Source organism: Rousettus aegyptiacus, unplaced genomic scaffold (genome assembly GCF_014176215.1).
Source record: "Rousettus aegyptiacus isolate mRouAeg1 unplaced genomic scaffold, mRouAeg1.p scaffold_m13_p_1, whole genome shotgun sequence".
Lineage (NCBI taxonomy): Eukaryota > Metazoa > Chordata > Mammalia > Chiroptera > Pteropodidae > Rousettus > Rousettus aegyptiacus.
Window position 1 is genome coordinate 40,111,305 of NW_023416284.1, and position 12,903 is coordinate 40,124,207.

At 33.7% G+C, this 12,903-nt stretch overlaps 1 protein-coding gene across 5 annotated transcripts in view; it reads left to right on the plus strand.

Moving 5' to 3' along the window:
* Positions 1-6,900, plus strand: part of HOOK1 (hook microtubule tethering protein 1) — a 50,615-nt gene extending 43,715 nt beyond the window's left edge. For 3 of the 5 annotated variants that reach the window (XM_016159894.2, XM_036234520.1, XM_016159897.2), the window contains exons 20-21: positions 1,500-1,568; positions 3,318-6,900. In XM_016159894.2, the coding sequence (XP_016015380.1) occupies positions 1,500-1,568; positions 3,318-3,488 (240 nt within the window). In that variant the 3' untranslated portion in view covers positions 3,489-6,900. The remainder of the gene's footprint in view (positions 1-1,499; positions 1,569-3,317) is intronic. The other 2 variants (XM_016159893.2, XM_016159895.2) reach the window with 2 other exon arrangements.
* The last annotated feature ends 6,003 nt before the right edge of the window (positions 6,901-12,903 follow it).

Here is a 12,903-nt window from a genome sequence, read left to right on the forward strand (position 1 = left end):
TTATAAGTGGGCATGCTCTAATTTCCTTTGCAAGATGTTTTACAAAACTACTATTTTTATATTGCTGTGAGAGGTGGTGATATTCTTGAAGTCAGTATATACTTTCTCATAATAACGTGTGTAACTGCAGAGCCATGTTGAATTCTATATATTCATGTCGGTTGTTATAAAAAGCACTGGTTAGGTGTGTCTTTCTGAACAAATAATATTTATTCTTCAGGATCCACTCAAATGTCTCTCCCTCTATGAAGCTTTTTTTGTATTCCTTAGGCAGTTAGTTCTCTCCATAGCGATTTTTTGTACTTTGAACTCATGAATTCATTTCACAGTAGCATTATTTTTCTTTTTTGATTGTGTCAGAGTGAATTGAGGGCAGAAGCTGTATCTTATTAAATATTACATAAATCAGAGGCTAGCATTATAGGTTTATTGGTAACTTGCTTAAATGGTCACCTTTCCTCTCTGGTCCTCAGTTTTCTCATCTGTAAAATAATGAGACTTGGACTGAATCTCAGAAATCTAAGTTGCTCTGACTACTCACTTCCCAATGAAAGCCAATGAAAATGTACACCATTGCTGATGCTTGAAATACAGCTTCCTAACAAGTATTATGATAGAATGGTGCCTTTAACTCTAGAGCTCTGAGGAAAGCCTTCAGTTAAGTCACAGTCTATGGGTCATTAATTTATATGCATTCATCTGTACACACTGCAGAAAGTAAAAAAGAGAAGAGTAATGTAAATAACAAAGGTTACTCTGTCTGCCATCTTTCCTGGAGAGTCTTTGCCTGGAATGAGTTTGAGCCAGAAGAAAAGTGTCTTACCTCCCTCATTTCTTGTACGCTTTTTGTATCATCAGCATCTTGCTGTAGGAACATTCAAGTGTTTCAAGATTATATTATTTTATGATCCAACTTATACCCAGTACTCAAAAAAATTATAAAATTAGCTGTGTTAGGATAATTAAGAAATGGATGTCAGTCTCTAGATGGCATGTACCTATGGCCACAGGCAATCTAGTATACAGGTTACCAAGAATTGAGAGAGAAAAATTCATGCTAAGGTTTTTAGGAGATTTTAAAGGATTTTCTGGGATATATTTTTTTTTTACTATATCCTTTTTCTCCTTAATTTTGACTCCTCCACAGGTGCAGCTGCGCTTTGTTACCTAAGCCAGTTGTTACTTTTTTTGTAGATATAGGAGACAGTAACATAAGAATCACTGGTTTCTTGGGGGAGGGGGGTTGTTGTTTTTGTTTCCTGAAATATCTGTTCTGCCAGTAAAAATCCAGAAATAAATATTTACTAGTCACAATCTTATTCTTTTCTAAAGTGTTGTACATGCATTTCTCCATGATTCAGTTTACACTTTGACAGTTTTATGTACCTCAGAATGTATTCCTCAAATTCTCTCAATAATGAGCATTTGAAGAAATGATTCCATTTTTAGCAATTTGGAGTTATTTCCGGAATTTTAATAGTCTTCATATCTTTTTCCAGAGTGAATGTAAAGTAGCAAAATTCCGTGATTATGAAGAAAAACTCATTGTTTCTGCCTGGTATAACAAGGTGAGTTGAAATGCAGCTAATGATTGGATGTTTAGAACAGTGTTTATCAAACATTTTGACCAGAAACCATTGAAAGAAATATATCTTATACCACGAATCAGTACATATACATGTTTACGAGTATAACTGAAAAAAAGTTACCCTGTCTGTGTGCATCGCACTGAGGTATTTTCTGCCTTATTCTCTTGTTTTTTTTTTTTTTTTAATGTTGGTCATAATCCAAATTGACTATATATTTTAGTTTGTTTCTAATTGATTTTGACTTTTTCAAAATCAGTAGACTGATTTTGTGACTTACTGATCTTTAATGAATTCACATGAAGCACACACACAACAAATCATAAATATTCTAAAACATTTCATTTGTGTTTCATAAAGTTTCTTTAGAAATGTGAATATCTGTGTAATGCAAGATTAAGTGCTTCTAGTACTCAACATTTATGTTCACATCACCTAAAGCCTCTCCATGTGTCCTTCAATGTATTTATGTATTTTTTTAATCTGGGGAATACTCTTTAATAATTGTCTATCTTAACAAGGAGAAAATAGTATAAAATAATTTGAAATGTATTTTATTTCTTTATTCTTAATATGGGTAGGATGTTTTCAAGAGTAGCATTTCATGACGTATATGCCTCTTTTGGGTTATTGTAATCAGCTAGACTAGATAATAAATGCAGCCACTACCTTAGGTGCTGCTTATTTAGTATGTGAGTATATTGATTTCTGGACACCCCACAGGTGAATCCTTTGCTTCACTGCATAGAACTCGTTGTCCCTCCACAAACATGCTTTGTTTTTTCATGCTGTCATACTTTGTGTGCTATTTTCTTTCCCTGCAGTCTATATTTGGTAAAATCTGACTTAATTTAGCAAGGTCTTAAAGGAAATAATATGTGAGGCTTTCCCAGGATCTTCCCTCCTGGGTTAGTTATCCCAGTTAATATTGAGGACTGAGTATTATTTATTCGTTCTCCTGTGGCCTCTTGATGCATAAATCATTAAAGATACTAAGCTGAATAATTCCTTATTTGTTCATTTTTTCACCTATATTTTTTGAACATCTCAGTTTTATGTGTGCTACTAATTACTAGTAATGCTAATTTCAGTAAAATTGTATTATGTGGTCTACTGAGAGAGAAGTAATGTTTCTCCTTAATAAGAAACCTGGCAGCCACAACTATAATAATTTTGACATGTATCACTAGATAGATAGTAAATTTGAACTGTACTGGTGGTTTTCAAACTTAGCATGCATCAGAAGACTTGTTAAAACACAAATTATTGGACTCATCTGCAGAGCTTCTTATTCAGTAGGTCTAGGTAGAATCTATACATAGAATTTGTATTTTTAACAAATTCTCAGTGATGCTATTGTTAATCCAGCAAACCATTGATCTAAGCTTTTCTGCTTATAGTGGGTGGAATGATGATGACCCAAACACAAAAATTTGTTTTGGAACCTTTTTTTGTTGTTGTAATTAAGCTTTTACTTCTAGAACATTTTAAACTACTGTTTTTAACGATTTGATGTTTAGTGGATTAAAACAGCGATACTAAATTTTGTGCCTTTGTTTTCTCCTTACTAGCATTACCATATGCAGATTAATTAATTTCTGAACTGGTATTTTCGTCTATAAAAATGAAAACACCAGGTTTTTAGGATTGTTTTGAGTATTAAATGATGTTTGTATGTGAAAAGCACTTTAAAACTCTAAATAGTCATTTTATTTGTTTATTTCCATTCAGAGTCTAGCATTCCAGAAACTGGGGATGGAATCTAGACTAGTGAGCAGCAGTGGTGCTTGCAAAGACACTGGTGCATGTACTCCTGCACGATCTTTCTTAGCACAGCAACGGCACATCACCAACACCAGAAGAAACCTCTCTGTTAAAGTTTCTGCTACAACATCTGATTAAACTACAAAAGAAAACATGAACAGAAGTGCCCTTAAAATATTTTGTATCTTTCAACTAACTACCAGATTGAAAAAGAGGTTTATGATGCTGAAATAGCTGTTTAAAATGCATAGAATTAATTTTCTGGCTGACTTTGAAAGCAGTATAGAATTAGCTACCTCTCGGAGGGAGCACATTTAAATAATTGGAAGATGTGAGTAAGCACACATCTCAAACATTTATGTTTTGAGAGTATTATAATTTCAAATTCACTTTGTATATTTTAATTTAATGTTTTTAGTTGTACCACAAACTTGGTTAATTTGCAATGTATAATCAGTAATATGTACCTTAAAAGTACATCTATATTTGTTTTGTAGTTTCGGTCCATCATCTCTAAGGTAGGCACATGCAGATCTATACAAGATTTATATTTTTCGACTTGATATATGCAGAGTTTTATCTCTACATTCTAATTCTATGATTGAATGGATATATTTTGTCATCTAATAGAAGAAAATGTAACATTTGGAAGATTTGACTATTGAAATGACTCTGTCATAGTAAAGTGACTAAATGGAAATTTTGTAGATTCAGAAGAGGGTTATACCTCTCCTGTGTACCTGCTATAGACAAGGGCTTCTTCCATGCAGCCTGTTTGAAATGTTAAAGGTGCAGAAATAACTGACTTATAAGTGATGACTTTCTGATGGAAAATAAACTAAAAAATATATTTTGTGTAAAATGTTCACATACACTTTAATATAACTGATGAAGAATACAAATATTTTGCTTTTAAGCATAAAAATATCAGAGTTTCTACTAAAAAAAAAAAAAAGACGATATAGTGGTTTTGCCTCCTCACTGAAAAGAGAGCACAGTGATGAAGTAACTTGGAATCAATTCGATTTTGATTATTAATTGAGGACTCTCTTGGGCTGAGTTTATGGTATTCAGTTTGTTTCTGCCCAAAGCTCTTTATTTTCAGAGGTGTTACTTTCTAATTTTTTGGTCATTTTTAAGAGTCACACTTTGGAATTTTAATTTAGTTGAGTATGATATGTGCTATCCAGTATTGTAGCCACAAGCCACATGTGGCAATTTTAATTAAATTAATTAAAAAATCCAGCTCCTTGGTTGCACCAGGCATGGATCAAATAGCCTCATTAGCTAATAGCTACAGTATTGGATAGTGCAGATATAAAATACTTCCATCATTACAGAGAGTTCTGTTGGATAGCGCCATTCTAAATCTTTTTATAACAACATGGAAATCTTTAATGTTAGATCACAAAAGTTAAAAGAAGAAAATCGTTAAGACTATTTCAGTATGAAAAGGAATTGAATTGTGATTTACATCTGGCATTCCTTATAGTTGGGTACCTTATGTTGTGACATTAATAATTAATCTTTCCAGTACTGTTCAACAACTGCATACCTATCAGCATATGTCTAGACTAGGCAGGGGTCAGCAAACTTTCTTTATAAAGAGACAGACAGTAATTATTTTAGGCATTGTTGGCCACATGATCAGTCACAAATACTCAGCTCTGCCACTAAGTATGAAAGCAGCAGTCATATACAGTATATGTGAACCAAATAGGTGTGGCTGTATTTCAATAAAATTTTATTTACAATAACTGGTGGTAGGCCAGATTTGGCCTGAAGTATGTAGACCATGGGTCTAGAGTTTCTTCTTAGCCTTCCTTGCAAATATGAATATTGTTCCATTAGCAGTATTACATATTTAGGTACTTGGTTTTTAGATTCTCTACCAGTACATTTTTTTAATCACTGAAAATATAAGAATTTCATACTGCATTCAGATCTCTGACATTAGGAGAATGTGTCAGGAAATTTTCTTTTATCAGGGTTAATTTCTGTTTACTACCTCTTAGATTTTGTTGTCTTTTTTCAGTGGAAATATATTGTTGGTTTGCATTTTCATATATTCTTGTGGTCTCTGCTTGCCTGTGACTTTCTGTGAAATGAAACAAGGCTTTGAAATATTTTAGCATGCTTATTAAATTTTTCTAAATATTATGGCATTTTGGTATATTTTGGTCACATAAGACATCTGCTCCTTTGGTATTTACTACTTATAAGTGAGATTTTATAAGTTCTTCAAGCTCCCTTTTAATAGAATTTATTGTAAAACATCAATTTCAATAAATTAGTATTTTCACAGTTCAATTGCTCATAAATTTTCCATTATTAAACTTGGAATTTCTAAGTAATTCATGCAATTTCTGAATAATGACATAAAGCTAGATTCTTTTTTCTTAATAGAGAAAAGACAAATTTTGTGATTTACCATTTTTCTAGTTTATAAGTAGAATTTAAATTGCTTGATACTTAAGTGTTTATACGAGACTAATGTAATTTAAAGTTCTGGATTATTGTGACCAATCATAAGGAAATTCAGGAACTGATCAGACGTGAGATTCTTTCCCACATCTGGTAAATATAGTGAGATTGACACCCTGTGGGTGGTGAAGCATTATAAATATTCATCATAAACCATGAATTATACATGTATGCATTGTGAAGCTTCAGTGCGTATACCAGGAAAGAGAAATTTAGCATTCATCTATGTGATAAGGAGTTGAATGTCCTAGTGATAATAAGTAAAACCAGAGACCAATTTGGAAATGATCTTTAATTTTGAGCATTTGCTCAAATAAATATGAGTTTCCCTTACTCTTTTTAAAATAAAAATTACGTAAACATTTGACAGTGATGTTCATTCTAAGATTAACTTAATGTATTGAGAAATATTTTAAGTTCACTCTATTTTTCCAATGAATAAGGCTGTTGAACTAATGATACAGTATAGATTAAAATCAAAGTCCTGCCTAGAAACATTAAACTGGGTAGCCTTCATTAAAGTGTCCTCTTGGATAACTGGAGTGCTAATTTAAATGTTAGCATGATACAGCTACACCTGTTTCTGTATAGTGGCACATCTGGCTCTGTGGGATGGTTTTTAGGCATAGTACTGCTGTGTTAGGGTCTCTATTTGTATTTTTAACGATAATCACTCCTATGTAAATATGTGTTATATGGTTGTATGCATACATTCTTATTGTAAACTTTGCGGAGCAGTTTGGAAATTTTCAAAGTACTAAATTACAATCATAAAATAAAATAGTGTTCAGTTATTAAACTTGATGTAGCTTAATTGTAATGTTTATAAAAGGCTCTTTCTATTTTCTATGGTGAAGACTTTGACACTTGAAAAATAGAAGCAATACTTTATTTATTTTTGTAAGTAGGATATTATTTTAAATAAATGATTGTCCAATAACAGTATAGTAGTTGTAAAGTGTTTTAAGAAATAAACTTTCTGATTCTGTGCTCATGATTCTTGTTGGATTTTTAGTAGGTACAACTCCACGTTTATTTGCTTTAAATAAAGGACTTGAAATATTTAGATTGGTAGAGAAAAATAATTTAATTTTATTCTAATTTTATGTTTGAATTTTTTTTGGTGAATGAGAAGATGTATAAAAATGATTTTTCGGTTTGCCCAGTTATATCTCCAATTTCACCACTGGATATTTACCACTAGATATTTTGCATTATTGTGGCATTCGGAACATTTCTATGTTTTCTTTGGCAGAGAATGCTACTTATCTCTCAATATTCATTCTCTCTTTAGTAATAGAACCCCTATATTTTAGCTTATTACATTTACCTTCCTTCCAGGGAGGAAAAAATAACTTCCCAGATGTTCTTGTAACTAGGCAGGGTCATTTAACAAAGTTCTGGCCAACGGCTATGAACAGTAATGATGTATACCTATTAAAAGAATGGATTTGCCTTCCCTAACCTTTACCCCTTCCTCTATAGAATGCCATGTGCCTGAGGGTAACTGTCAGGAACAGTGGACCAAAAAAGAAAAAGGAACCTCGAAATCACCATTTAGTCATATCAGCTATGGACCACCCCTCATCCCCACCCCTGTCCAGATTCTTCTTGTTTAAGCAATTTGTATAGCTTCTTTATTTGGGGATTTCTTTCTTCCAGTATCCTATCTTATTTCCCAATCTATACAGGCTTATCAAAATAAGTTATGAAATTTTTAGATAAGTGTAGGTATCCTATGTTCTTGGGTTTGGAAAGGTTTAATTCTGCTGCTTTTAATGTACACTCAATAAGAATCTGTTTAATCCCATGAATGAAGTAGATATGCCAGATATGAAAAGATGGAGACAGAAGTCTTGTCTCACTTTAGATCACCACGATCCCAGAAGACCATGATTCTATAAATTTAAGTTTCTGAATGGTACAGTAAAAGCTAGCCCAACGTCATCACAAAATTTTGTGACAAGTTCATTTAAAAGTGTCCCAAGGTTCTAAGACCTGCACTGACCAATACGGTGACTGTTAGACATATTAGATATCTAATCATAAATTTTAATTAAATTTTATTTCCTCATTACAGCCACACATGGCTGGCTAGTAGCTACAGTATAGGACAGTGCAGATAAATAACATATCTATTACAGAAAATTCTACTGGACAGCTCTGTTCTAGATGTCGAGGTTGAATGTATGTATTCAGTATTTCTCTGAAGTTCCACATGATCTGGGATCATAGCAACTCGGAGTGAAACTTTCAGACATCACCCTGCATACAGTGACATGCTCAAAAACAGAGTTGCAGTTGGATTCTTAAGCTGGCTGTGGCTTCGATGGTAAAGTTCTCCATTCTCTTGCTCACCTGCACTGTAGCAACTTGCTATTGGTAACTGGTAAAGATGCAATTTTACCTCTTATTCTTGCTTCAACTCATAGACAATGGGAATTGTGTATGAATGCTTCCATGATTTCTCAAACAAGGTAAGAAATCCATGTTTCAAAATCTTTCAAAGTTTTTGTCTTAGTGACGTTAATGTCACCTTTTTTTTTCTTAATATGTTAGTCATTCTAGACTGTTTCTAGGTGAAGGGCCATACCTGGTTTCTCTTTCTGCCACAGCACTTGGCACACTATCTTCCACAAAGTCAACAAATATGTGCTAGCTGAAGTACACTTGCTGATAATGGACAGAATATTTTCTTTAGAAATGCAGTCTCAAGTTTCTCTGAAGAAATTGAATGCCTATCTGAATAGGCAAAAAATTAGGAGACCAGGATATTTTTTATGTCAGCTTCACAACTAACCAGCGAATATCCCTAAGCTTCTTTTTCAGTTGTATCACAAATCACATTTTAATTTTGGTGAATTCTAATTTACCTATTTTTCCTTTTTTGCTTGTGCATTTGGTGTTACATTTAAGAAACCCAAAGTCAGGAAGATTTACTCCTATGCTATCTTTTAGGACTTACAATTTTAGCTTCTGCATTTAGTCTGTGAGCCATTTTGAGTTAATTTTTCCATATGATGTGAGGGAAAGGTTCAACTTTATTCTGTGGCATGTGAATATGTACTTCTCCCAGTACAACTTGTTTAAAAGGTTATACTTTCTCCATCGAATTGTCGTTACCCTTGTCAAAGATCACCTGACTTTTCTTGTATGCTTTTATTTCTGAACACTCAAGTCTGTCCCACTGATGTGTGTGTCTACCCTATGCCCGTACCACACAATCTTGATTACTATAGCTGTGTAGTAACTTTTTAAATTAGGAATTATGAGTCCCCCAAATTCATTTATTTTTCAGGATTGCTTTGGCTATTCTGAAATGCCACAGAGCTCACTTCTTGCTGAAATCCAGCTCTTTTTTCCCCCTTAAATACTCAGATTATTGCAAGACTTCAGTTAGTTTTTCAAGTTCTAGAAATATTGATTTTGACAACTTTTTTTAGTCTTCTCAGTACTTTTATGGAGGAGGGAATTTTTGGAGGTCCTTACTTTGCCAGTTCAGAAGTTCTTCTCTCCAACAGTCAGATTTTTGGAAGTAGAAGTGACCTCAGTAAAGTCTTCAAAGTCCACATTTTCCAGAATGTGAAGTTAAAGTTCATAGCAGTAAAAGGCTTGCTGCACAGAAGCAGAAAATTTCTGACATACAGAAACATTAATATTTCTGCTCTGCCTCAGTCACCTAGCTACCCCAACCCATAGGTTCAACAAAGATTTACTGAGCATCAGCTATGCAACAAAACTGTCAGGTATTGAGCCTATGTAAGCAAGGCACGATTGCCTCTGAAACAGCTCAGAATAATTGGGAGAGTATATGGAAATAGGAAATTAAAAAGTTTGAATAAAATTCTCAGAGAATGGAGGAGAGTAACTAACTGGCTGGAAAAGTCAAGAAAATTGTTATTGAGAAGCTGAGATTATTAATGCTGGTTCTGCCAGATATAATTAGACATTTCTTGCAGAAAAAATTTTTTATGACATGAAGGTGGTAAAGGATCTGGCATGCCTAGAGAATCGATAGGAGTTCAGTAGTTTGACAGGAGAAGTACTAAGACATGTGACTGAAGAGAAAAGTAGGTTTCAGATCACTAAAATTATACCGATCTAAAGAGCAGGCCCACAGATGGCTGTACATAGTCCAGCTCCAGAGATTGCTGTTCACCTACCAGTGATGGCTTTCTGATTTCTCAGTGTGGCAACCCTGCTAAGAAATTTATAATGATCCAGTGATCAATAGAAAGAAGGTTCTATTGCTCTGTGAACTCAATGAGAGGAATATCAAATTGCTAGGGAAAAAAATGGTATAGAATTAAGCTCTCCAATGGCATAATAACATCACTAGAGACTTCATTTGACATAATCATAACAGTGTTACGATTGCAATTTAGTATATGCCAGGCATGCTATGCCTTTAATCTACATACTAAAGTTGTATTTTTATATTTTATATTTATATATACAATATAATGTATATGTAACAATGTAAATTCATATGTATATATATTAAAGTAACAACATAGTATATATATTTAAAATTTTTTATTTTATATTAGTTTAATATGTACAGTACATTGGTTAGACATTTATATAATTTATACAGTGAACCCCCTGATTACTTTAGCACCCATCTGGCTCTACACATAGCTATTACAATAATATTGACTATATTCCCTATGCTATGCTCTAGATCCCTGTGGCTATTTTCTAACTACAAATTTGTACTTCTTAATCCCTTCACCTTTTTTCACCCAGTCCCCAAATCCCTCTTCCCTCTGGCAGTCACCAGTTTGTCCTCTATCTGTGAGTCTATTTTCATTTAGTTTGTCCCTTTTTTTCCCTTAGATTCTCATATAAGTGAAATCATATGCTATTTTTCTTTGTCTGACTTATTTCATTCAGTATAATACCCTCTAGGCACACCCATGTTGTTGCAAATGGTAGGATTTCATTTTTTATGGCTGAGTAATGTTCCATCGTATATACAAACCATAACTTCTTTATCTAATTGTCTATCAATGGGCACTTAGTTTGATTCCATATCTTGGCTGTTGTGAAAAGCACTGCCATGAACATAGAGGTGCATAGATCTTTACAAACTAGTGTTTGGGTTTCTTTTGGATAAATACCCAGAAGTTCAATTGCTGTGTCAAAAGGTAGTTAGTTCTATTTTTAATTTTTTAAGGAACCTCCGAATTGTTTTCCGTAGTGGCTGTACCAATTTGCAATCCTACCAACAGCGTATGAGGGTTCTCTTTTCTCTACATTCTCACTAACATTGTTATTTTTTGATTTATTGATTATAGACATTCTGACAGGTGTGAGATCATATCTCGTTATGGTTTTCATTTGCATTTCTCTGATGATTAGTTATCTTGAGCATGTTTTCATATGTCCATTGGCCATCTGTCTTCTTTAGAGAAATGTCTACTCGGGTCTACACATTTTTTAATTAGATTGTTTTTGTTGCCGTTGTTGTTGTTGACTTGTATGAGTTCTTTATAAATGTTGAATATCAACCCCTTATCAGATGTATCATAATCAAATATCTTCTCTTATTCAGTATTTTCTTTTCATTTTGTTGATGCTCTCCTTTGCTGTGAAAAACTTTTTAGTTTGATGTAGTCCCATTTGTTTATTTTTGTTTATTTGTTTCCTTTGCCCAAGGAGATATATGAGAAAAAACACATTACTAATAGCAGTATCAGAGAGTTTACTGCCTATGTTTTCTTCTAGAAGCTTTTTGGTTTCAAGTCTTACATTTAAGTCTTTAACCTATTTTGAGTTAATTTTTATATATGGTGTAACAAGGTGGTCCAGTTTCTTTCCTTTTTTTTTTTTTTTGCATGTATCCATCCAGTTTTCCTAACACCATTTATCGAAAAGATCATCTTGACTCCATTGTATATTCTTGCCTCCTTTGTCATAGATTAAATGATTGTGTAGGCATGGATTTATTTCTGGGATCTCTATTCTGTTCCGTTAATATATGAATCTATTTTTATGCCAGCACTGTGCTATTTTGATTATTTCAGCCTTGTAGTACAGTTTGATGTCAGATAGCATGAAACCTCCAACTTTGTTCTTCTTTCTCAATATTGCTGGGCTCCAGGGTCTTCTGTGGTTCCATATCAATTTTTTGATTATTTGTTCTAGTTCTCTGAAAAAATGACATCGGTATTTTGATAAGGATTACATTGAATCTATAGATTGCTTTGGGTAGTATAGCCATTTTAACAATGTTGATTCTTCCTACCTATGAGCACGGTATACACTTCCATTTATTTGTATCTTCTTCCATTTTTTTCAAAGACTTAATTTTCCAAGAATAGGTTTTTTACCTCCTTAATTTGATTCCTAGGCATTGTATTGTTTTGATGTGATCGTCAATGGGATTGTTTTTTTTAATTTCATCATTGGTGTATAAAAATGCAAGCAACTTCTGAATATTAATTTCGTATCCTGCTACTTTATGGAATTCATTGATCAGTTTTAATGGGTTTTTGGTGGAATCTTTAGGGTTCTTTCTATATAATATGTTATCTGCAAATAATGATAGTTTTACTTCTTTCTTTCCAATTTGATGTCTTTTATTTCTGTTTCTTGTCTGAATCCTATGCATAGAACTTCTAATACTATGTTGAATAGAAGTGGTAAAAGTGGAACCTGTGTCATTCTTGATCTTAAAGAAAATGCTTTAGTTTTTCCCCATTGAGTATGATGTTAGATATAGGTTTGTTATATATAAATTCACTTTAGCTGGACTCTGCTGCTGCCCTTTGGGTGTGTCCTCCTTAGATGAAGCCATGGGTGGTGCTTCAGCTCTTGCACTGGTCAAAGTAGGCCACCAGATGTGTTAGCCCAAGGGCCTCCTGTGAGGGGTCCAGCTGCAGGCCAAGGTCAGCTGCAGTCTGTGCACTTCCGAGGCTACCTGGTAAGAGTTTCCAAGCAATCTGCAGATGGCTGGTTCCAGTGCTGGGCTTACAGATGCCAAGCCAGGAACCGAGGCTGGCTGCTGCTATTACAGGGCTTAGGGCTGCTCGCCAAGAGGTACAGGGCATGCTGAGGCCAGATG